This window comes from Vicugna pacos, chromosome 4 (assembly GCF_048564905.1).
Source record: "Vicugna pacos chromosome 4, VicPac4, whole genome shotgun sequence".
In the NCBI taxonomy this organism is placed as follows: Eukaryota; Metazoa; Chordata; class Mammalia; order Artiodactyla; family Camelidae; genus Vicugna; species Vicugna pacos.
This window is the reverse complement of record NC_132990.1, coordinates 79,876,712-79,895,942: the sequence shown is the minus strand read 5'-3', so window position 1 is coordinate 79,895,942 and position 19,231 is coordinate 79,876,712. Positions and strand designations below refer to the sequence as shown.

At 62.2% G+C, this 19,231-nt stretch overlaps 3 protein-coding genes across 9 annotated transcripts in view; 2 read left to right on the top strand and 1 right to left on the bottom strand.

Annotated features, from left to right (window-relative positions):
• The first annotated feature begins 2,304 nt into the window (after nt 1-2,304).
• ENTPD8 (ectonucleoside triphosphate diphosphohydrolase 8) lies at nt 2,305-7,769 on the top strand. The gene is made up of 10 exons (XM_072960591.1): nt 2,305-2,779; nt 4,634-4,779; nt 4,866-4,983; nt 5,433-5,583; nt 5,711-5,870; nt 5,963-6,193; nt 6,271-6,534; nt 6,678-6,788; nt 6,983-7,117; nt 7,194-7,769. The coding sequence occupies exons 2-10, from the start codon at nt 4,654-4,656 to the stop codon at nt 7,383-7,385; spliced, it is 1,488 nt and encodes a 495-aa protein (XP_072816692.1). The 5' UTR covers nt 2,305-2,779; nt 4,634-4,653; the 3' UTR covers nt 7,386-7,769.
• Nucleotides 7,741-18,024, bottom strand: NOXA1 (NADPH oxidase activator 1). Of its 5 annotated transcripts, XM_072960588.1 has the most exons (16): nt 17,856-18,024; nt 16,873-17,275; nt 14,848-14,930; nt 13,870-13,978; nt 13,389-13,541; nt 12,590-12,724; nt 12,213-12,320; nt 11,338-11,397; nt 11,051-11,094; nt 10,415-10,547; nt 9,060-9,156; nt 8,851-8,909; nt 8,454-8,608; nt 8,182-8,296; nt 7,980-8,094; nt 7,741-7,888 (listed from the first exon to the last, which is right to left on the bottom strand). In XM_072960588.1, exons 2-16 carry the CDS (start codon nt 17,047-17,049, stop codon nt 7,800-7,802), a joined length of 1,632 nt encoding a protein of 543 aa, XP_072816689.1. In that variant the 5' UTR covers nt 17,050-17,275; nt 17,856-18,024; the 3' UTR covers nt 7,741-7,799. The 5 variants fall into 5 exon arrangements, with proteins under 5 accessions (XP_072816689.1, XP_072816690.1, XP_072816688.1 ...); XM_072960589.1 differs by lacking the exon at nt 17,856-18,024 and having other exon boundaries at nt 8,182-8,290; nt 16,873-17,383; XM_072960587.1 differs by lacking the exon at nt 17,856-18,024 and having other exon boundaries at nt 16,873-17,381.
• EXD3 (exonuclease 3'-5' domain containing 3) overlaps nt 17,531-19,231 on the top strand; it is a 67,588-nt gene continuing 65,887 nt past the window's right edge. For all 3 annotated transcript variants that reach the window (XM_072960583.1, XM_072960585.1, XM_072960584.1), the window contains exon 1: nt 17,531-17,686. The gene's annotated coding sequence lies outside the window, so the exon portion shown is untranslated. The remainder of the gene's footprint in view (nt 17,687-19,231) is intronic.

Genomic DNA, 19,231 nt, shown 5'->3' with positions numbered 1-19,231 from the left:
CACGTGGCGCGACAGAAGAGGAGAAACCCATGGACACGCTTAGGGATGAAGACAGAGCACGTGACAGAACCCAGCGTTCACTCTGGTGAAAACTTCTCCAGCAAAGTGCAGGGAACTCCCAGCCATGACGGGGCCTGTGTGAGACCTGCAGCCAACGCCGTGCTCGACGCTGAGCCTCCGACGCTCATGCCTTCAGGTCGGGAGCAGGCACGGGTGTGCCCTCGCCACCCGTCGCCAGCACGGCGGCAGGGAAGAGGATAAAAGGTGGCACAGGCCGCAGAGGAGGTCAGCCGTCCCTCCTGATAGACCTGGGGGTTGTCCACGTTAGAAATCCCAGGGAGTCTGTGCACGAACTCCCAGAACTGAGAAGTGGGCTTGGCGAGGTGGCTGGAGCAGGGTCCACCAGGAGGACCAATGGCATCTACTTCCACTAGTGGACAACTGAAGACTGGGTTTTTTAAAACTGCTGTTCAGCAGGGAGGGTGTAGCTCAGGGGTAAAGCATGTGCTTAGCATGCACAAGGTCCTGGGTTCAATCCCCAATACCTCCAGTAAAAAATAAATAAAAATAAGCTAACGCTGCAAAAAATAAAATGAAAGATAAAAAAAAAATTCACATTATAGGGGTCCCAGCAAGAGAAGAGAGAGAAAGGACCTGAGACAATTTTTGGAGACATGGTCACTGGAAACTTACCCAGCTTGGGAAAGGAAACAGTCACCCACGTCCAGGAAGCGCAGAGGGCTCCACACAGGGTCCACCCAGAGAGGGACACACCAAGGCACACAGTCATCAAACTGATAAAAAATTAAGAAGGATAAAAACCTAAAATCAGCAAGAGAAAACCAACGAATAACATACAAAGGAGCTCCCATCAGGTTATCAGCTGATTTCTCAGCAGAAACTCTCCAGGCCGGAAGGGAGGGGCACGGTGTATTTAAAGTGATGGAAGGGAAAAACTTGCAACCAAGAATACCCTATTCAGCAAGGCTCTTGTTCAGACCTGATGGAGAAATCAAAAGCTTCGCAGATAAACAACAGCTAAAAGAACTCAGCACCACCAAACCAGCTCTACAGCAAATGTTAGGAACTTCTCTAGTCATCAAACCACAAGCAAGAGAACAAAAAAAAGAAAGAGGGAAAAAAGAAAGGCCTACAAAAGGTTGCTTTGATGTTTGGGGTCTTTTGTGGTTCCTCATAAATTCTGGACTTGTTTGCTCTCATTCTGTGAGGAATGTTGTATTCTGACAAGGGTTGCACTGGGTCTGCGGATTGCTTCGGGCAGTGTGGCCATCTTGACAGTGTTGATTCTTCCAATCCAAGAGCACAAGACATCTTTCCATTTCTTTGTATCTTCAGTTTCCTTCATCAGTGCATGACAGTTTTAAGAGTATGGGTAACCTCCCTGGTTGGATTTGTTTCTGGGTGTTTTGCTCTTTTTGATGTAATGGAAATGTTTATGCCAGTTATAAAATTCCGGTTTTTGAAGTGGAAAAAAAAAGTGAATAAAGGGCCACCAATGGCAAAACATCCTTCTTTCTTGTGGGTGAGCGGCCCTCTGTTACACACATATGGTACATCTTCTGTATCCACTCATCTGCTGATGTGCACTTAGGACGTTTCCACGTCTTGGTGATTATAAACAATGTTGCTGTTAATAGTGGGGTGTATGTATCTTTTTGAATTAATTTTGATTTTGTGGTTGGCTTTATTCCTTTGATAACTACGCAGGTTTAAAAAGCTGAAGCTCTAAATGTTCTTAGAAACAATGAACAGTGCATATATGCAAATTTAAAAAATATGTGCAGCATATTGTGCATATGTATTTACATGCAACATAAGTAAATTGTAACAATTCTACCTGATAAAACTTAAAAATGAAAAAAATCATTAGGGAGTGTTCAACTCCAAGAACAACAATAATTATTAAAAAATAAAAGAATAAATAGTGCCATTTACAGTAGCTCCCCACAAAAGTGAAACACTTAGGTAAAAATCTAACAAAACATGTACTGGGTCCTTATTCTAAACACGAGAAAATGCTGATGAAAACAAATTTTTTAAAGACCTAAATGCTAAATAAATGGAGAAAAGCAAAATTGTGCTCATGGACTGGGAGGCTCAAAATGGTAAAGGTATTGATTCTCCCCAAAGTGATCACAGACTTTTGACGTAATGCCAAGTAATGAAAGGTTCAGGAGAATTTTTTGCCCGTAAAGAGGGGCAGACTGTAAAATATGCATGGAGGACACAGGAGCCAGAGCAGCTGAAACAGCTTTGAAAAAGAAGAACAAAGCTGGAGGCCCAGACTGCACAGTGTGAAGACCTGTGACGTGGCTGCAGGAATCAGGACAGAGCTGGGAGGAGACAGACACCACAGAGGGTCCAGAAAATACAGCTCTTTACACAAAGGTGCAAAGGAGTTCGTCGAGAAAGGATGGTTTTCTCAACGTCCAGTGCTGGAGCTTCGGCCATCTGTGTGCAGAGCGGACGGACCTGCCTCAGCCGCACTTCTTACAAAGAGTAATTCAAAGTGGGTCACAGATTAAGTTACATTGTAAAAGTTGGTGACCTGAGGAGAAAGAAATCTTCATGACCAGGGGTGAGGCAAACAGTTCCTCGTAAACACATGAAAAGTCCACCCACAGGAGAACGCATTGATGAACTGGGTTCATCACGGGTTTAAAAGTTTGCGAACCTCATACGTGACAAAGGACTACGTCTAGAAAGCATAAAGGAGTCTGTAAAGGGGCAGGAAGAAATCAAACAGTGTCACTGTAAGGTGAGCGAAAGGTGTGACCACCAGCGGGGACGCCGTGTGCGGGGAGGACTGTCAGCTTCGCGGCGCCGGCGCTGACTGAGGGCAGGAGGGCTCCCTCTGCGGCTGTCAGGGAGGCTGAAACGAAAACCTGTGACAGCGAGTCCTGAAAGAGTGCAGAGAAGCCGGGTGTCGCGCTGAGAACATTTGGGCAGTTGTGCTGCGCGCCTGGAACTCAGCCAGCCACGACTCCAGAGAGGCTGGGGCTCCTCCCAGGACCGGGTGGCCTTTGCTCCGGCCAAGCCCTCGGCCTCGGGCCTCTCCAGTCACCTGACTCCGCCCTGCTCCAGACCTGAGCCCTGGCACCTGGCTCCCTGCTGGGGGAGAGCAAGTCGGAGGGCAAAGTCCCAGCAGCCTCCAGGAAGGGTCAGGGTGGCCCCAGGCAGTGGGGGGATGGGACCACCCTGGGCGGTGCCCCTGGGTGGGGTGAGCAGCCCTGGCCTCAGCGTCCCGGGTCCCCAGGCTGGTTGCCGGCCTGGCCGCAGGCCGGGCCCAGGTGGGCGGTGACTGGCTGGGGGGTGGGGAGAGCGGGACGGCACCAGCAGTGCCCAGGGGACAGACAGCAGTCCTTCCTCCTGCTGCCGCCAGTCGTCCACCAGCCCAGGTGAGGGGCGTCCTGGTGGGGTGGGGGGGGCTGACCCCACCCACTGGAGGCTCTGGCTGCCTCGCGCCCTGCAGGCTGGGGAGTGGGGTGGGGTCCCAGTGTCCCTGGCCCCTGCCTGTGACCAGGGTGCTGGCTGGGGACACAGGCTGGGTCCATCTGGGCCTGGCCTGACTGTGGCTCAAGCAGGTCACCTTCTTCTCTGAGCCTCCATCTTCCCTCCTTGAAATGGGCTCATAACCCGGACAGCCTGCTGCACTGCCTGGTGGGCCAGGAGGAGGCCTGGGGCAAAGGCCGCTGCCTTCACCCAGGAGTCCCCACACCCCTGGCGCAGGAGGCACATCAGTGAGGTCTGCATTCTCACGGGGTTGCTGACGCCACACAAAGTCCACACACCTCGAAGCTCTGGAGGCCTCAGACCACCTCCTCTGGGCGGCGACAGTGGCTGGCCTGAGGCTCCCGGTGGCCTTGTGCACATGGCCTTCTTGGGGACATCTGGGGGCTGGAGAGGCCCCACAGGGCTTCAGCCACCGAGCTGGGTGCCTCGGCCCCGTGCGAACCTCATCCTGGGTCATCTGGGCCAGCTGCCGAGGGACTGTCCTGGGGCCGACTGAAATGTGTCAGTCAGATGAGAGACACCTGAGGCTGGGTTTTCAAACGGAAACCAGGTGTCGCTCTTCAGCACTCCTGGGTCTCCAGCTCCTTCAGTAGACACGATGCTCTCCCTGGGACTCTGCTCACCTCACCCCTGGTTACCACGGACCGCAGGGCAGCACTTGGATGCCAGGCCATCCCCTGCCCCACCCGGTCCAGGCCTGGCCGCAGGGTCCGAGCTCTGGAGAAGACTGTCCTGGGAGAGGCCCCTGGTGGGAGGAATAAATGGGGTCCTGGGTCCCCCAAGTTCTGTCTGGAGCTGACCGTCAGAGCTGGGGCTCCTTCTCCTGTGGGGGCAGGTGGGCAGGATGACACCCTGGGGTCGGCATTACAAAGGGCTGTGTCCGGGCCAGCCTTGGTGCCAGATGGGGCATCGGGGTGCACAGCCCACGCAGGCCCCTCTGACGCCCGCAACACCTTGGGTAACCCAGCTCTCCCGGCCTGGTCTCTGGCCCTGCCCTTTAGACCCAGCCAGGGTGGGTGGGCTGAGCCCCAGGGGGCATGGAGGGGCTCTCCATCTGCAGCTGGCAGATTTGGGGTACCCACTGCTGCCTACCCCGCAGGTGCCAGTCCTGCCCCCACCATGGGGCTGACTCAGAAGGAGCGAGTCTTCACGGTCCTGCTGGGGTTCGCAGCCGTCTCTGGCCTTGTCACGCTCATTCTCATCCTGGTGGAGGCCACCAACGTCCTCCTGCCCGCAGACACCAAGGTGCAGCCCTGGGCCCCACGGAGGGAGGCTAGGCTGGGCTGAGCAGCGGGCGGCCCATGCCCTCCTCACCCTGGTGTCTCTCCCAGTTCGGGATCGTGGTAGACGCCGGGTCCTCCCACACATCCCTCTTTGTGTATCAGTGGCCAGCGGACAAAGAGAATGACACAGGCGTGGTCAGCCAGGCCCTGGCCTGCCAGGTGGAAGGTCAGGGGGCCATTCCGTCAGCGGTGGGTGGCTGTTGGGACCTGCCAACTGCTGCCTGGCAGGGATCTGGCACAGCCTTTTCTGGGGACCCCAGACACTCCCAGGCCTGCAGCAGCATCCCTCCAACCTCTCCGTCCCCCCGCACATGGTCTCTCCCTTCCCCCCGCACGTGGTCTCTCCCTCCCCCCACACGTGGTCACTCCCTGTGTCTCAAATCCCCCTTTCCCGTCTCTTGTAAGGACACTGGTCATTGGATTCAGGGAACTGGGGAGTCCAGAATGATCTCATCTTAAAATCCTTAACTTGATTACACCTGCAAAGTCCTCTTTTCCAAATAAGGTCCCGTTTGCAGGCTCCGAGGGTGAGGTTGTGGACGCATCACTGGGGACTACCTTTCAACCTCCCACAGGCCTTTTCAGCCCAGCCCTGCCTGGGGTGCTGTGTTTCAGGGCCTGGAATCTCCTCCTACACCTCTGACCCTGAACAGGCTGGCGAGAGTCTGCAGGGCTGCCTGGAGGAGGCGCTGGCCCTGATCCCAGAGGCCCAGCACCAGGAAACGCCCATGTTCCTGGGGGCCACGGCGGGCATGAGGCTGCTCAGGTGAGGCGGCTGGCATGGGGCCCTGCAGGTCCGCGAGGCTCAGCGTGAGAGTGCTGGCCCCCGCCCGGGGCAGGGCGCAGGAGGTGTGGGCTTCCAGCCAGCCCCAGCCCCTGGCCTCTCTGTGCAGCCAGAAGAACAGCTCTCAGGCAGAGGACATCTTTGCAGCGGTCAGCCGCGTCCTGGGCCAGTCTCCCTTGGACTTCTGGGGTGCTGAGCTCCTGGGTGGGCAGGATGAAGGTGCCTTTGGTTGGATCACCATCAACTACATCCTGGGCAAGCTGGTCAAGGTGCCGTGGGCAGCCCCAGGGCCGGGGCCGGACTCCAGGCTGCGGGTCAGTGAGGCCGGCCCCGGGACTCAGTGTCCCCTGTCTGTGCTCAGTACTCCTTCTCCGGAGAATGGATCCCGCCTCTAGACGGGACGTTGGTGGGCGCCCTGGACATGGGTGGGGCCTCCACGCAGATCACTTTTGTGCCCGGGGTCCCCATACTGGACAAGAGCACCCAGGCCACCTTCCGCCTGTACGGCTCCGACCACAGCGTCTACACCCACAGCTACCTCTGCTTCGGGCGCGACCAGGTGCTCAGCAGGCTCCTGGCAGGGCTGGTGCAGGTGAGCTGGGCCCCGCGGGCCGAGGGCACGGGGCCGCTGGCCAGGCTTGAGCTAATAGCCGCCTCCCGCCCCCACAGAGCAGCCAGGGCCCCCTGGTCCGCCACCCTTGCTACCACAGCAGCTACCGGGACACGCTGCCCTTGGCCCCCCTGTACGAGTCGCCCTGTGTCCGCGCTGCGGCGCCCGCAGACCTGGCCAAGAACATCACGGTGGAGGGGACGGGGAACCCCGGGGCCTGCGTCGCGGCCATCCGGGGTCTCTTCAACTTCTCCAGCTGCGGCGGCCGAGGCGACTGTGCCTTCAATGGGGTCTACCAGCCCCCCGTGCGGGGCCAGTTCTACGTGAGCACGCCCGCTGCCCGCCTCAGGGCCTGACTTCCTTCCGGAGTCCAGGGGGCTGGGGGAGCCTGGGACCCCGTGTGGGGTGGGGTGGGGCTCACCCAGGCTTGTCCTACCCCCATGCCGCCCCCCATCTCCGCCCCCAGGCCTTCTCCAACTACTATCACACCTTCCACTTCCTGAACCTCACCTCTGGGCAGCCGCTGGCCACTGTCAATGCCACCATCTGGGACTTCTGCCAGAGGCCCTGGAAGCTGGTGGGTGGATGCCAGGGCTGCCTGACCCACCTGGGCCCCCCAGCTCCCTGGGCTGCAGACTTCACCGGGCAGGGGCTCGGTGGGACCCCATCCTGCTCCAGGCAGGAGACCCAGGGTCATGCCTCCAGGTGGGCCCAATCCCAGTGGGCCAGAAGGTGAGCCTCACCGGGCCCCTGGCTTCCCCGGGCCCGCAGGTGGAGGCGAGCTCGCCGGGGCAGGACCGCTGGCTGCGGGACTACTGTGCCTCCGGCCTGTACATCCTCACCCTCCTGCTGGAGGGCTACGGTTTCCGGGAGGAGACCTGGCCCGGCATCAAGTTCCGCGAGCAGGTGACCGCCTGGCGCAGGGTGGGCTGGGGGCTTGGGGGCCGCGGCCCGCAGCCCTGACCAGCTGTGCGGCCTACAGGCCAGCGGCATGGACATCGGCTGGACGCTGGGCTACATGCTGAACCTGACCAACATGACCCCGGCTGAGGCCCCGGCCCAGTGGCGGGCACAGAGCTACGGTGTCTGGGCGGCCGGGTTGGTCTTCATGGTGCTGACCCTCGCGGCCATCCTGGGGGCTGCTGCGCTGCAGCTCTTCTGGCTGCAGGACTGAGCCTGGCGCCGCCCCAGCCTCCCTGAGCCCTGACCCCCGGGGCCTTGAGGTCCCAGCACCCCCAGGACCCCACTCCAGCATGCCTCCCAGGGCAGCAAGTGCCCTTCTTGGGACCCTGCAGCCTTCCAGGGCCCAGGTGGAGACCTGAGTGGGGAGTGACTGCTGGAGACAGAAGGGGCCTGGCTCTGTGGGGGTTGTTGGCAGTGGGCCCTGGGGTCTTCCGGAGCTGAGGGAGGGCCTGAGGGCCAGTGTCCAGGCTCCGCGGGCTCTTCCTGGAGCAGCCCCAGCCCTCACCCTCAGGAGCCTTGGTCAGGCCCTCTCAGCGACCAAGCCCAGAAGACAGACCACACCTTGGTGGAGGCAGATTGCTTTTTATTAAACTCTCCTTCCACGGACTTCCTAGGGCTGACCTCTTCACGTGCGCCGGCCAGCTGGGACCACGAAGCACTTGGGGAAAATGCCAATTCGGCCATCACAGTGGCCCTCCAGCCACGCCTGGTCCACTGTGGGGGGACGTCGGGGTGTCTGCTCACAGAAACCTCATGTGCCCCGTGGCCCCGCAGGGCAGTGGGGGTGGGTGGTGGCCTGCCCTACCTTCACACAGGACGTCCACCGTGTCTCCTGGCCGCAAGCCTAGGTCCTCAGGCCCCTGGGCGCGGTAGCTGTGCTGGGCCACCACCTGGTAGAGGACAGGCCGGCCGCCCACTCCCTGCGGCAGGGTGAGGGCTGCAGGTGAGCCTGGCACCAGGAGAAGGGCCACCAGCCTGCCCCAGGCCCGCGCCCCACTGAGGCTCACCTGGCACTGGAGCTGCAGCCTCCCGCGGCCGGCAGCCGCACCTTGCCAGGCCCTCTGCAGCGCCTCCTCCCCAGTGAGTGGCACCCAGCACCTGTCGTCACTAGGGTCTCTGTATCTGCAAAGAGACCCCTCAGAGTGGGCAGCACGGGGCAGGGGCTTCGGGAGGGTGCTGACCTCTGACTTCCAGAGCTTCTGACGCGCCTAGCGCCTCCTCCAGGGCCGGGGCTGAGAGGTGCCCAGCTTGGAGCCCTCCGGCCCTGCTTTCCACCCACCTGAGCTGCCCATGCTGGGCCTGGGGAGGAAGGGCCTGGCTCAGCAGAGCCCGCAGGCTGGACAGGTCAGCTCCTCTTGGGGCCTTCAGGGCCAGGGTGAAGGCACACTGCACCATGATGGTCACCAAGGACTCGGGGCCCCCTGCAGCCACTTCCTGGGTCCAGGAAGAAAGGTGGTTGGTCTTCAAGGCCCCAGATCTGCACGCCCAGGACCGGCCAGGGTTGGGGGCTTCAGGCCAGGGGGCAGGGCAGGGACTGAAGGGTGGGAGGGGCTGGGGCTGTCGATTTGTAAGGCTTCCTCAGCTGGGGTCCCTGGGGGTGATTCAGAGGGATGGGGTCTGGCCTTGGGGCCCCCAGGTCCCTGGAGGGGGGTGACTCGAGAGCCTGTGCCTCTTACCCTAACACCCGCGGGGTCCTCAGAGGAGCCAGGGCCCGGCTCCCCAGCCACCAGCGGCCCTGTGGAGGTGGGGGTGGGGCTCAAGTGGCTGCCACTCCCCAAAGCAGAATGTTTTGGGAGTGGAAGAGCTGCTGGCACCACGTGTTCCCCAGAGGCCACCAGATTCCTCCCTGCAGGACAAAGAGGGTTCCCAGCCCCCCAGTACCTGCCTGGGGCTCCCTCTACGGAGCACCCCACCTGCCATCCGCTGCTCTGGATGCCCTCACCTGGAGGAACCTGCTGGCCAGCCTGCTCCATGGGGGTGCCCTGCAGAGAAAGCCAGAGGCTGGGCTCTGCTGGGATAGGGTGGGGGCTGGGAGTGGGGTCTTCGCTGGGCCTGGCCTCCGTGGGCAGGGGTGGAGCCCTGAGGGTGAAGACAGCTTTCCCCAGCCTGGAGCTTGTCAGGGTAGTGCATGGACACTGTCCCAGCAGAGCCAGTAATGGGGGATATGGCCTGTGAGACGGCCTGGCCAGGCCGGAAGCCTCAAGTCCAGACCAGTTGTGGGTGACCTCGGGGCATGAGCCAGGTCCCTGCAGGCCTGGAGACCACAGACGGGCCACCTTGCACCAGTGGGCACCAGACTGTCTTCCCTGCCCACTATGATGTGGCAGTTCCAGCTGGGGGGTCCCTGGTGACCCCAGGAGGCTGAGGACGAATGCCAGGGACCAGCCGGACTTCATACCCATGTTGGGACCTAAACAGTGGGTGTGCGTGCTCGAGGGGCAGCAGAAACCCCAGAGGACATGTGTCCCAGCCACTCGGACCAGCTCTCTCAGATCCTGATCTCAGGTGGGGTCTAACAGTTGGACTATGTAAACGAAATGTGTAGATTCTTACCAGATTTAGCTGCTATTTAAAGCAACGAGGAAGCGAATGCCCATATGTCAGGAGGGTTAAGAGCCCGAACACCCAGCGTGTGCCCCCGGCCTGGCGGGCTTCACCACGCACGGCCGTGTGGGAAGCATGCTTCTGGGCCCCATTCTGTCCAGTGAGTGAGCTGGACTTCAGTGAAAGTAGAAATGAGGGCGGCCACCTCCTCTGCGCCAGCGACCTCCCCAGCTCCTGCTGCTGGCCGCAGGCCGTGGTCGCTGCACCCACCGGGCCCACCTGCCCCGGGGAGAAGCCTGTGTCCCTTCCAGCCTCAGCCTCAGCCGGCACCTGGGGCATCTCAGGGAGTCCTGTGTCCGGGAAGGAAGGTGGGGCCCTGGCTGAGGGGCGGGAGCCTCACGTCTGGGACACATGGGCTGCAGGCGCCCCAGGGCCCAGGCTGGGGAGCAGACCCCTGGGCTCCTGTGGTGCACCGATGAGCATCAGTGTCTCCTGCTCCTCGTGTCCAGGCTCTGTGTCTGGCTCTGGCCAAGTCCCTGGACTGATGAAGCCAAAGCACCGTCCTCCGCAGGCAGTGAGGCCGCCTGCCCTGCCCTGAGACCCTCACAGTACTCACTGGGGCTGTCCCCAAGCTCAGCCTGGGGGTGGGGGTCCTCCCAGTACCATGGCCCTGCCTGTCCACCCAGATTCACTCACCTGCTCATCGGAGGTGGCCAGTGTGCAGGAGTCAGCCTGGCCAGCCTGGCCAGCGCTGACCTCCATCTCTGCATCAAGGGGTGTCCTGGGGTCGCAAAGGGTACCAGCCCTGTAGGGGCGGTTGTCACAGGCCCTGGGAGGGGAGGGGGCCCTCATTCTCAGCCCGCCCGGTCGAGAGCCTCTGTGAAAGGTGGGCCTGAGAGAGCCCTGAGCAGGAGAGGAGGCACAACTCCCTTCGGAGCACCCCTGTGAGGCTGCGTCTGGCGGGGCCGCTCGGGCCAACCCACAGCCCAGCCTGCACTCTCCCCGCACCTCGGCTCCGACCACCCAGGCCTGAGCAGGGCTTCTGGGGGAGGTGGCTTCTGCCCCTGGGGCAGAACGGACTCAGGACAGAGTGCCCCTGGGCCTCTGGACAAATAGGGGGCCCATAGAGGGCTGAGAGGGACAGGATGCCCCTTCCCCACATGGGGCTCCGGCCTGTCTGGAAAGGGGACGTGACAGTCCTGGCCCCTGGCGGGGAGTGGCCATGCAGGGTCTGCACAAGGGCTCTGGTCTCAGGGGCTGGAAGCGGGCCTCACGTGGGGCCTCTGCCCCTAGGCGAAGCCGGCTCACCGAGGGGAGACAGCCCCTTCCTACCGTATGGCAGCCCAGGGCCCGGCTTCACCATGCACATCGTGGACCTATGGGCACAGAGTGCAGCTCCTCAGGACACAGGTCCCTGCAGGAGCGTCGGGGCAGGGGGCTTGGTGTCCCCAGCAAGGCTGCACGGTTTTCACAGACTTCACACAGGATGGGACGCCAACCCCCGATTTTAGATCAGAGGAAGGTTGGGGAATCCCTGGGGAGGGTTCAGAGCACCTGTGGCACCTCCCTCCTTAACTGCAAAGTGCCAGAGAAGCCGGGGCTAGAAGGTGCCTACCCACCTGTGGCTGCTGAGGCTGGATGTCCTCATGCTGGTCATCAGGGACAGTGCAGGCCACCACCTGGTGAGGGACAGCAGGGGGTCGGCCGGGCCAGGGTGCCTGCCCTGCACCCCCAAGTCTCCGCGGCCCGAGGCTGCCAGACCCACACGGTGGGGGCAGGGAGGTGGCAAAAATATGTTTGATGAAGGACAATATCTGCACTTATTTTTAGTACAACTTTCCAAATAATTTTGTTCGCTAGAAACAGTCATCTCCTGCCATAAGAGGCCCCACGTTGAGGGATTGTTGCAGCTCAGAGCCCCTCCTCCACTCAGGCCCCAGCAAAGACACAGCACCGAGCCCGTGGGTGATCCCGGGGGTGTCAGGTCCGGCCCAAGGGCCACCAGCCGGAAACCAGAGCGAGTCTCCTTGTGCGCGCAGAGACGTCCCTTCCCCACAAGCCTCCCTGCCTGGGGTGAGCTGCCCCACCGCCCCGCGGTTTTGCTGGCGCTGCCCCGCCCTCCCGGGCCAGCCGGGGGTCTCGCTCTCCAAGGCCCCCGAGATGCAGGGAGGGGCTGGGGCCAGAAGAGCGTGGCCGGGCAGAGGTGGGCAGGGTCAGCGCCACCTTGCGGCGAGGGGGGCTCTGCAGCCGGGTTCCGAGACCCAGGTCTGTGAGCCCCGCCTGGACATGCTGCCCCTGACCCCGGAGCCCCATGCCCTCTTTCCATCCACCAAGGCCTTCATGACACCATGCGCCCTGCGAACGCAGCCTCGGGGCTTAGGGCAGGCTGTGAGCTCAGCGTGGGCTTGGCCGCCGGCCCCTCTCTGGCCTGCCAGGTGCTGCTGTCCCCTGAGCCCCTGAGGCTCAAGAAGTGAGACGCTGCCCCCCCTTTTACCTTGGCCTTGCCCAGGAAGTCCACAGGCTCCAGGTGCTCCAGGTGCCGCCGGTGGGGCCGGAAGACCTCGCCCCCCGGGACCTGCCGAGGCTGCAGGGGGGCCTGTTTCTGGAGGGGATGGGACAGTCAGACTCGAGCATCTGCCCAGAACTGCGGCTGCAGGAGCCTGGTGGCAGAAGGGGCTGCTGGGGCTCCCCACCCACTCCCCGGAGCCCACGGGGAGCCCTCGCCTGCCCCACACCTGGGCACACAGGCCGCCCCCTCCCAGAAGTTGTTCATCTGACCGGTTTGAGGGGGTGGACAGACGTGAGCCCTGAACTGCAGGCTCTGGGCCTGCCAGGCCATCTGAGTCAGCTCAGGAGTCCAGCTCCCCTCACCTGTACTTGGCCCAGGGCGACATCCAGGTCATCACGGGCCCCGTCCGGCCCCTGGGAGATGGCCTTCTCCAGGCTGCGGGTGGCCTCAGCCCAGAGCCCCAGCTGGCACTGCGCTGCAGCCATGTTGAACCGCACCTGAGAGTGAGGGGGAGGTGACGGCAGGGGCCGGGACCCACCTGCAGTCCCACCTCTGGTTCTACTTCCCTCGCCCCCCAGGCCTCGCTCCCAACCCTGGCCCTGCTCCAAGCATGGCACCTCCCAGACCCAGCTGCTCAGGGCTCTTCCAGGCACCCAGCAGATGGGGAGCCTCTTGGCGGCTCAGGATACAGACCCCAGCCGGAGTGGGCCAGCAGTCCCTCCATCACCCTGCTCTGGAGGCGTCCACTTGGCCTGTCTCCCCAGTTCTGCGTCAGGCCTGACCCCCTTCACGGCCCCTCCTCCCTGTGCTGCCCTGCCCACTGAGCCCCCACCTTTCCCTGTCCTGCTCCCTCCCCCCATGTGGAAGGAGATTTGGGGGACGGGTTCAGTTAGCTGCTGTGCTGGGGGTGTGCTGTGGATTGCAGCAAAGTCGCCTGGTGCTTTAGGGAGCTGAGCCCTTGGCCAGCACGCGGGTGGAGGACAGTGAGCGTGTGCCCCTGTCAGCCCCTGTCCCCACGGTCTGCAGGGACACTGTGCTCCCAGAGCTGCTGCCACAGGGCCTGGTGGGGCCATGGCCGCCCGCTCCCCACACCCTGCCTGCACCTTCAGCGCCCTGGGCCAGGGGACAGTGGGCTGTGGGCTCCACCCCATCAGGACTTGCCTCGTGGGCGGCTTGCTGGGACACAGGTGGTTTCCAGAGGGCTGGGAAGGCAGTGCGTTTCCGGGAGCACCGAGAGCGAGAGCGCGGGAGGCATCCTCCCAACGCCCCTCCCTCTAGGCCAACACTCCCGGGAGGCCAGGAACAGGGCTGAGCCTGGAGCCAAGGGCGGGCGTCAGGGGCCCTCAGCCGGCTGCACTCCCGCCCAGCTCCACCTGCCTGTGGCCTCTTACTGACTCTCTGACCCTCCCTGCCCTCTCCCGGTGGGTGGGAGTGCTCCACCGGGGTTTGGGGCAGCTCTGGCCAGAGGGAGCATCCCAGTCACGTGGCCCCGCCTGTGACAGTGGGACCCAGATGACAGGGCCTACAGGACTCGGGGCCTGGAAGGACCATCTGGGTCATTGTCCCCCAGACAGCACCCCCTGTGCCCCAGCTGGTCCCACCTGCCAGTGGCCCGTCCCTGCACAAGCCAGTGCAAACTCACCTCCCAGGCCTGCAGTTTGAACCGCAGGCCCAGCTGGGTGTAGTCGATGGTAGCGTTGTCCCTCAGCTGCGCCAGAGCCAGCTGAAAGTCGGACAGGGCCTCCCAGAACCTGTGGGCAGCAGGGAGGCCCTCACTCAGGGGCCACAGGGAAAGCGGTCGAGCTTTGCCCCATTCCTCCCGGCCCCGCTCCATCTGCCATGGGGCAGGTGTGCTTACCCAGGTCTCCACACATGGGGGGCACTCAGGTCCCGGGGACCAGGCCAAGAAGTCAATACATGGACAGGCTGTGCAGAGCGCGGGGCTGAGACGACACCAGCTCTGCTCTGGCTCTGACCTCGGCCCCCTGCTCCCCTGCTCGGGCCCCCGTCTGCACCCCAGGCCCTCTCCCTAACCTCAGTCCAAACCAGAGTGCCCGAGGCATTTCCTGCCTGCCTCTCGGGCCCCTGGCCCCTGTGGGCCTCCCCATGCAGAGCCCTGCTGGAGACCCCCAGCCCCACCAGAATCCCCACCTTCCCCGGGCAGGCTCCTGGGTTGATGAGAAAAGGAGGTTGCTCCCAAGCCTCCCTGCCCAGCATGGGACCCTCTGTGGGGCTTGTCCTGCAACCCCGATTCCTTCCCTGGGAAGGGCCTCAGCGCAGAGAGCCCCCACCACCTCTGTGTCCTGGGACGCTTCAGTCCCACTGCCCTGCCCTCAGTTTCCACGCCTGCAGAGAGGGCATAATCACAGCTCCCTGCTACATGGAGCCTGGCGAGGAGCAAAGTGGGGAAGGCTGGAGAAGGGGCTCCGTGACCCACAGCACAGAGGCCGGGGCCCCATGTGCCTCTGCTCTGCATCACCTCCTACAGGACCACAGCGTCCTCTCCTGGGCTCGGCTGCAGCCCGCGAGGAGGGCTGGGCGAGAGGAGGCAGGAGCATGAGAAAGGGCTTTGCAGAGACAAAGAGCCATCAGAAGAGGAACAAGGAACTGCTGTGCTCACCTCTCCAGCTGGAAGTTCGCCACTCCTCGCTGGAAGAAGCCGACAGCCATGCAGGCGTCCTTGGTCACCGCTTGGTCAAATGCCTGGGAACAAAAATGCCTGTGGAATGCCAAGGCCTGTAATCCAGCCCCTGTGTCACAGATGTAGTCCAGGCAGAGGGGATGCAACAGGTCAAGGGATTCTGTCTGCCCGACAACAGCCACCTGCAGGAGGAAGTCTCCCGTGCCGGGCCAGGGCCCCCCAGCTTGTGCCTGGTGCACACAGCACGGCCACAACCCGAACCGGCCTGAGGTCCTGAGGTGCCTTGCAAAAAGGCTCAGGGTTCAGTTAGGTGGTGGCACAGGTCCACTTGTTTACCATGAGGACAAGGAAACACTCCAGCGTGTTAATCATAGTTACCTCCAGGGGATGGAGTTATACAAGATTTTTGTCTTTTTAAAATCCAATTTTTGGTAGTTTATACAATATGACACACTTCTAATCTAATAGAATCAGGAAGAACAATAATACAAAAGGCTCAGCAAGCACGTAAAGCACAGCTCTTCCTTAAAGTGGATTCAGAAACCACGTCTTCTGCTAACGAGGGCAGCAGCCATCAGTTAAACACCAGCAAGAGGACGTGGCAGCTGGCAGGCCAAGCACAGGCAATGGGAGGGCCGCCATGGCGCTGCTCCAACAAATCTGGCCGAATGGGGGCTTGTTGAACTGAGTGTGACCCCAGGTTAAAGGTCCACACGCAGGCAGCAATGTGGCCACTCAGGGCTGGGGAGACCCGTTTGTCTCCACAGGTCCTCCGGGTTCACACCGACAGACTGCAGTCCCAGCTCCGCACCCCATCCTGCCCTGCTCCTCGGACGCGGTTTCATTCACTGCAGCTGTCCCATCCGCTTTTTAACATCCCCGTGTTTCTACAAACATGCCCGTGCTATTATTCCTTCATTGTGTTGTCTTTGGACAGCACTCCGACTCCTGCTAGAACAGAGGAGGATTAACACTCACCCCCTCTGCCCTGGACCTTTGTCCCCTCTCTCTAGTAAATCACCGTCTAGCGTAAGTGGTGACTGGACAGGCCGTACCCCAGTGACTCCTGCTGAACCAGCTGGGGCCAGTGATAGCGTTTCCTTTCTTGGGAAACACTTCACGGCGGCGGACGCCGCTGTGAGAAGCAGCAGAGCGGGTCCCTTGCACACGTGACTCAGTGCCCCCGCAGTGAGGTTCTCAAGACACCTGCGTCACTGACTCCCTCTTACGACGCCTCGGCTCTTCCCACTTCTGTGGTTTTCAGCAGCTGTCACCCATGGCCTGAGAAACACAGGAACCAGAGTCCGTGTGTCAGGGGCACTTGGGGACTGGAGCAGCGGGCAAGTGCTGCTGCCTTTTGTCCCGCGCCCATGGGGCAGGTATCACCGCGATGAACCGCGGGACGCCTGAAGGGCAGGGAGGGGCTCTGTACTGCCCCCAGGCAGATGCAGGTGTGTGTGTGCCCCGTGCACCCCAGCTTTTGGTTCTTTTTCGGGTAGTGGGTGGCAGACAGGTGTGTACTCAGATCTGGGGTTGGACACCAACCAGACAGACCTTGTCTCCTCACCACAGGTGTCTGCTGAAGCCCCCGGGTCCCCTTCCCAGCCCCATTCAGCCTGGAGCCTGTTTCCCGGCATGTTAGCATCTGAGCTAGTGTTCACCCTGAGCTTTCCCCACGACTGCAGAGTTGGCACATGGTCACCCATAGTGCAGGCAAGTCAGGGAGCCCCACATCCCCATTCTGGCCCTGATACAGCTCAACCTGGGACCTCCCCCACTTCACTGCTCCCACCTGCCTCAGGCGTTTATTGAGACGGAACACTGGGGAGACACTCCCAGGTGGCCATCAGGGAGGAAGGGCGGGGCCTTGAGCTCACTCCCGCAGCTGGGTCTTTATCCCACCGCTCAATGACCCCCACCCCAGGGCCAGAAAACAGCATCCCCAGGGGTGGGGTCTCTGAGACCAACCCTCGGGGCGCCTGGTCGTCAGGCCCCCCGGCTCACCTGCAGCGCGGCCTCCGGGTCCCCAGCCAGCAGGTGCACGCAGCCCACGTTGAAGCACAACCTGGCGGGCGGCTCCGGGATGCCCGAGAAGAGGCGCAGGGCGCAGTCCCAGTCCCCGCGCTCCACGGCCTGTGCGCCCTGGTGCCAGTCGCGCACCAGGTCCCCGAGCGAGGGCATGACGGCGTGGGCACCAGCTCGGCCGCCCGCGGAAGTTGGCGCTTCCGGGCCGGGGGGTGGGAGCGGGACGCGGCGGGAGGCGGTGGGGGTCGCGTCAGGGGTCCGGTGGGATGGCTGCGGGCCGAGGACCGCTAAGCAGAGGCCCCGAGGTCCAGAGACCACCGTGGAGCCGCGGGGGTCCTCGGAGGGCGGAAGAGAAGTCGGGGACGGACGCGGGCGCCAGGTACTAGGTTCAGGCCAGGTAGTGGAGCGCCAGGTGAGCCACGCCCACGGCGCCCCCTGGCGGCAGTACGGCCCCGCCCCCAACCAGCCCCGCCCCGCCGGCCTGACCAGGCCCCCAGCCGTGGTCGGGCTCCTCACCCCAGTCGGCCCCGCCTCTCCGGCCTGACCACGCCCCCAAACGGCAGCCTAGCTCCCGGTGGGTCTGGCCTGGGCCCCGCCCCGCCCCCGGGTCAGCCCCGCCCCGCCCCGCCCCTCCGGACTTCCGCCTGGGGCTCCACGCGCTCGCTTCCCGGGCCCGCCGCCCACAGCTTCGCGGCAGCGTTGGCCTCGGTGCGCTGCGGAAAGCCATCCGGGCCGACTGCTGACTCCGCTGCCGCGGCCGGACCAAGGTTCCGGGCGGACCCCGCTGGCTCAGGTGAGTGACCCCGGGGCGCCGACCGAGTCTGCGAGGGGCGGAGGCGGAGGCTGTGGAGCACGTCTTGGTCCAGGGCACCGCCCACAGGCGGCCTGGGGCCTCCGGCGCCCGTGGCCAGCGCTGGACGCCCGCACAGCTGGGAGAGACCAGAGGGCAGGTGGGCGCTCACCCTAGCTGGACAAAGCCTGTTCTAGGACCCCAGGTCGCAGCCAGGGGGAGCGCCGAGGTCCACCGTGGAAGGGCAGGTCGGGGTAATGCGCAGCAGCCCCTCTGGGGACCGTCCGTCACGGCGCCATGTCCCGCCCCTGAAGACCCGTCCCTTCCCCGTCTTTCCCTCAGCCGGCAGGACTGGCCCACCCCAACCCTCCCGGGCTGGTGCTGCCACGTGTGATGGGCAGGCGGGCCCCACGTGGTGTGGCCCGGGCTTGTCCCTGGAGGACGAGCGGAGAACTGTGTACCCCGCGCCCCCAGGCAGGCCTCTCATCTGGCCCTTGCACAGTCTCTTGTCGTCCTTAAAACAGCTAGTTATTTTATCAACAAAATGGGTTTATTTGGGAACAGCAGAAAACTGCAGCCCAGGACAACTGGGCTACAGCAAGAACTGTAAGTTCGGCTAACAAAGGAAAGGAATGGCACTTTACAGAGAAACAGGAGGGAGCTGGGAGGGGCTGCTGAGAAAGGGAGCCCCTTGGAGGAAGCGGGCTTCAGGGTGGCGGGGCTTCCTGGCGGCTGCGCTGGGACCGTCTCTCATTGGCTGGGCTGTTGCTGCGCGGGGAGAAAGCGTCTTTTCCCTCTGGGTAGGACACTTGCCCTTCCTCCTGTTGGAGGCACAGGTGCTGGCTCTGCCTGTTTGGGGTCTGCAGACTCAAGGAGTGGAGGCCTGTGAGCGGCCCCCTTCCACCCTTCCCAGCTCCCTTTTAATGAGATTCCCTTATTCACGTTCACACCGTGGACACCAGAAGGTCCTCCTGGCATAGGGGGGGAGGTGGTGCGGGCTCTGGGCTCCGTCCAGTGCCATGAGCCTCTCCTTAAAGCTGGGGACCCCTGCAGGTGCCTCGACCTCTCCCTTCTCAGCACATGTCCCACAGACACCCCTGTTTATGTCTTACATGCTGCCACGTTGTTAGCACCTGTTAGTCAAGTTCCCTCAGAGAGAGAGGGACCGATTTTTAAGGAATTAGCTCAAGCAATTATGAGGGCTGTCGAGTCCAAAGTTTACAGGGTGGGCCGGCAGTCTGGAGACCCAGGGAGGAGCAGCTCAAGTCTGGAGGCAGATTTCCCTCTTTCTCAGGGGACCTCAGTCGTTTCTCTTAGGACCTTCACCTGATTGGACAAGGCCCACCCACATGGTGGAGGGTCTCTGCTTTACTACTGTGGCTTTGCCTACCGTTTTAAACGTTAGTCTCATCTAAAACACTTCCACAGCAACATGTGACTGTGTTTGACCAAATGTCTGAGCCCCATGGCCTTGCCAGGTTGCCACGCAGAATTAACTGTCACCGCACCTAGCCCTGGAACATCTCCCGTAACTGCGCTCTGCCCTTT

Coding starts and splice junctions, on each gene's coding strand:
- NOXA1 (XM_072960588.1), bottom strand. CDS start 17,049: ATGCCCTCGCTCGGGGACCTGGTGCGCGACTGGCACCAGGGCGCACAG. Junction 9,157..10,414: donor TGGCCACCTCCGATGAGCAG/GTGAGTGAATCT, acceptor CTTTCTCTGCAG/GGCACCCCCATGGAGCAGGC. Junction 8,297..8,453: donor GCCCAGCATGGGCAGCTCAG/GTGGGTGGAAAG, acceptor GTCTCTTTGCAG/ATACAGAGACCCTAGTGACG.
- ENTPD8 (XM_072960591.1), top strand. CDS start 4,654: ATGGGGCTGACTCAGAAGGAGCGAGTCTTCACGGTCCTGCTGGGGTTC. Junction 4,984..5,432: donor CCTGGCCTGCCAGGTGGAAG/GTCAGGGGGCCA, acceptor GCTGTGTTTCAG/GGCCTGGAATCTCCTCCTAC. Junction 6,194..6,270: donor TCCTGGCAGGGCTGGTGCAG/GTGAGCTGGGCC, acceptor CCGCCCCCACAG/AGCAGCCAGGGCCCCCTGGT.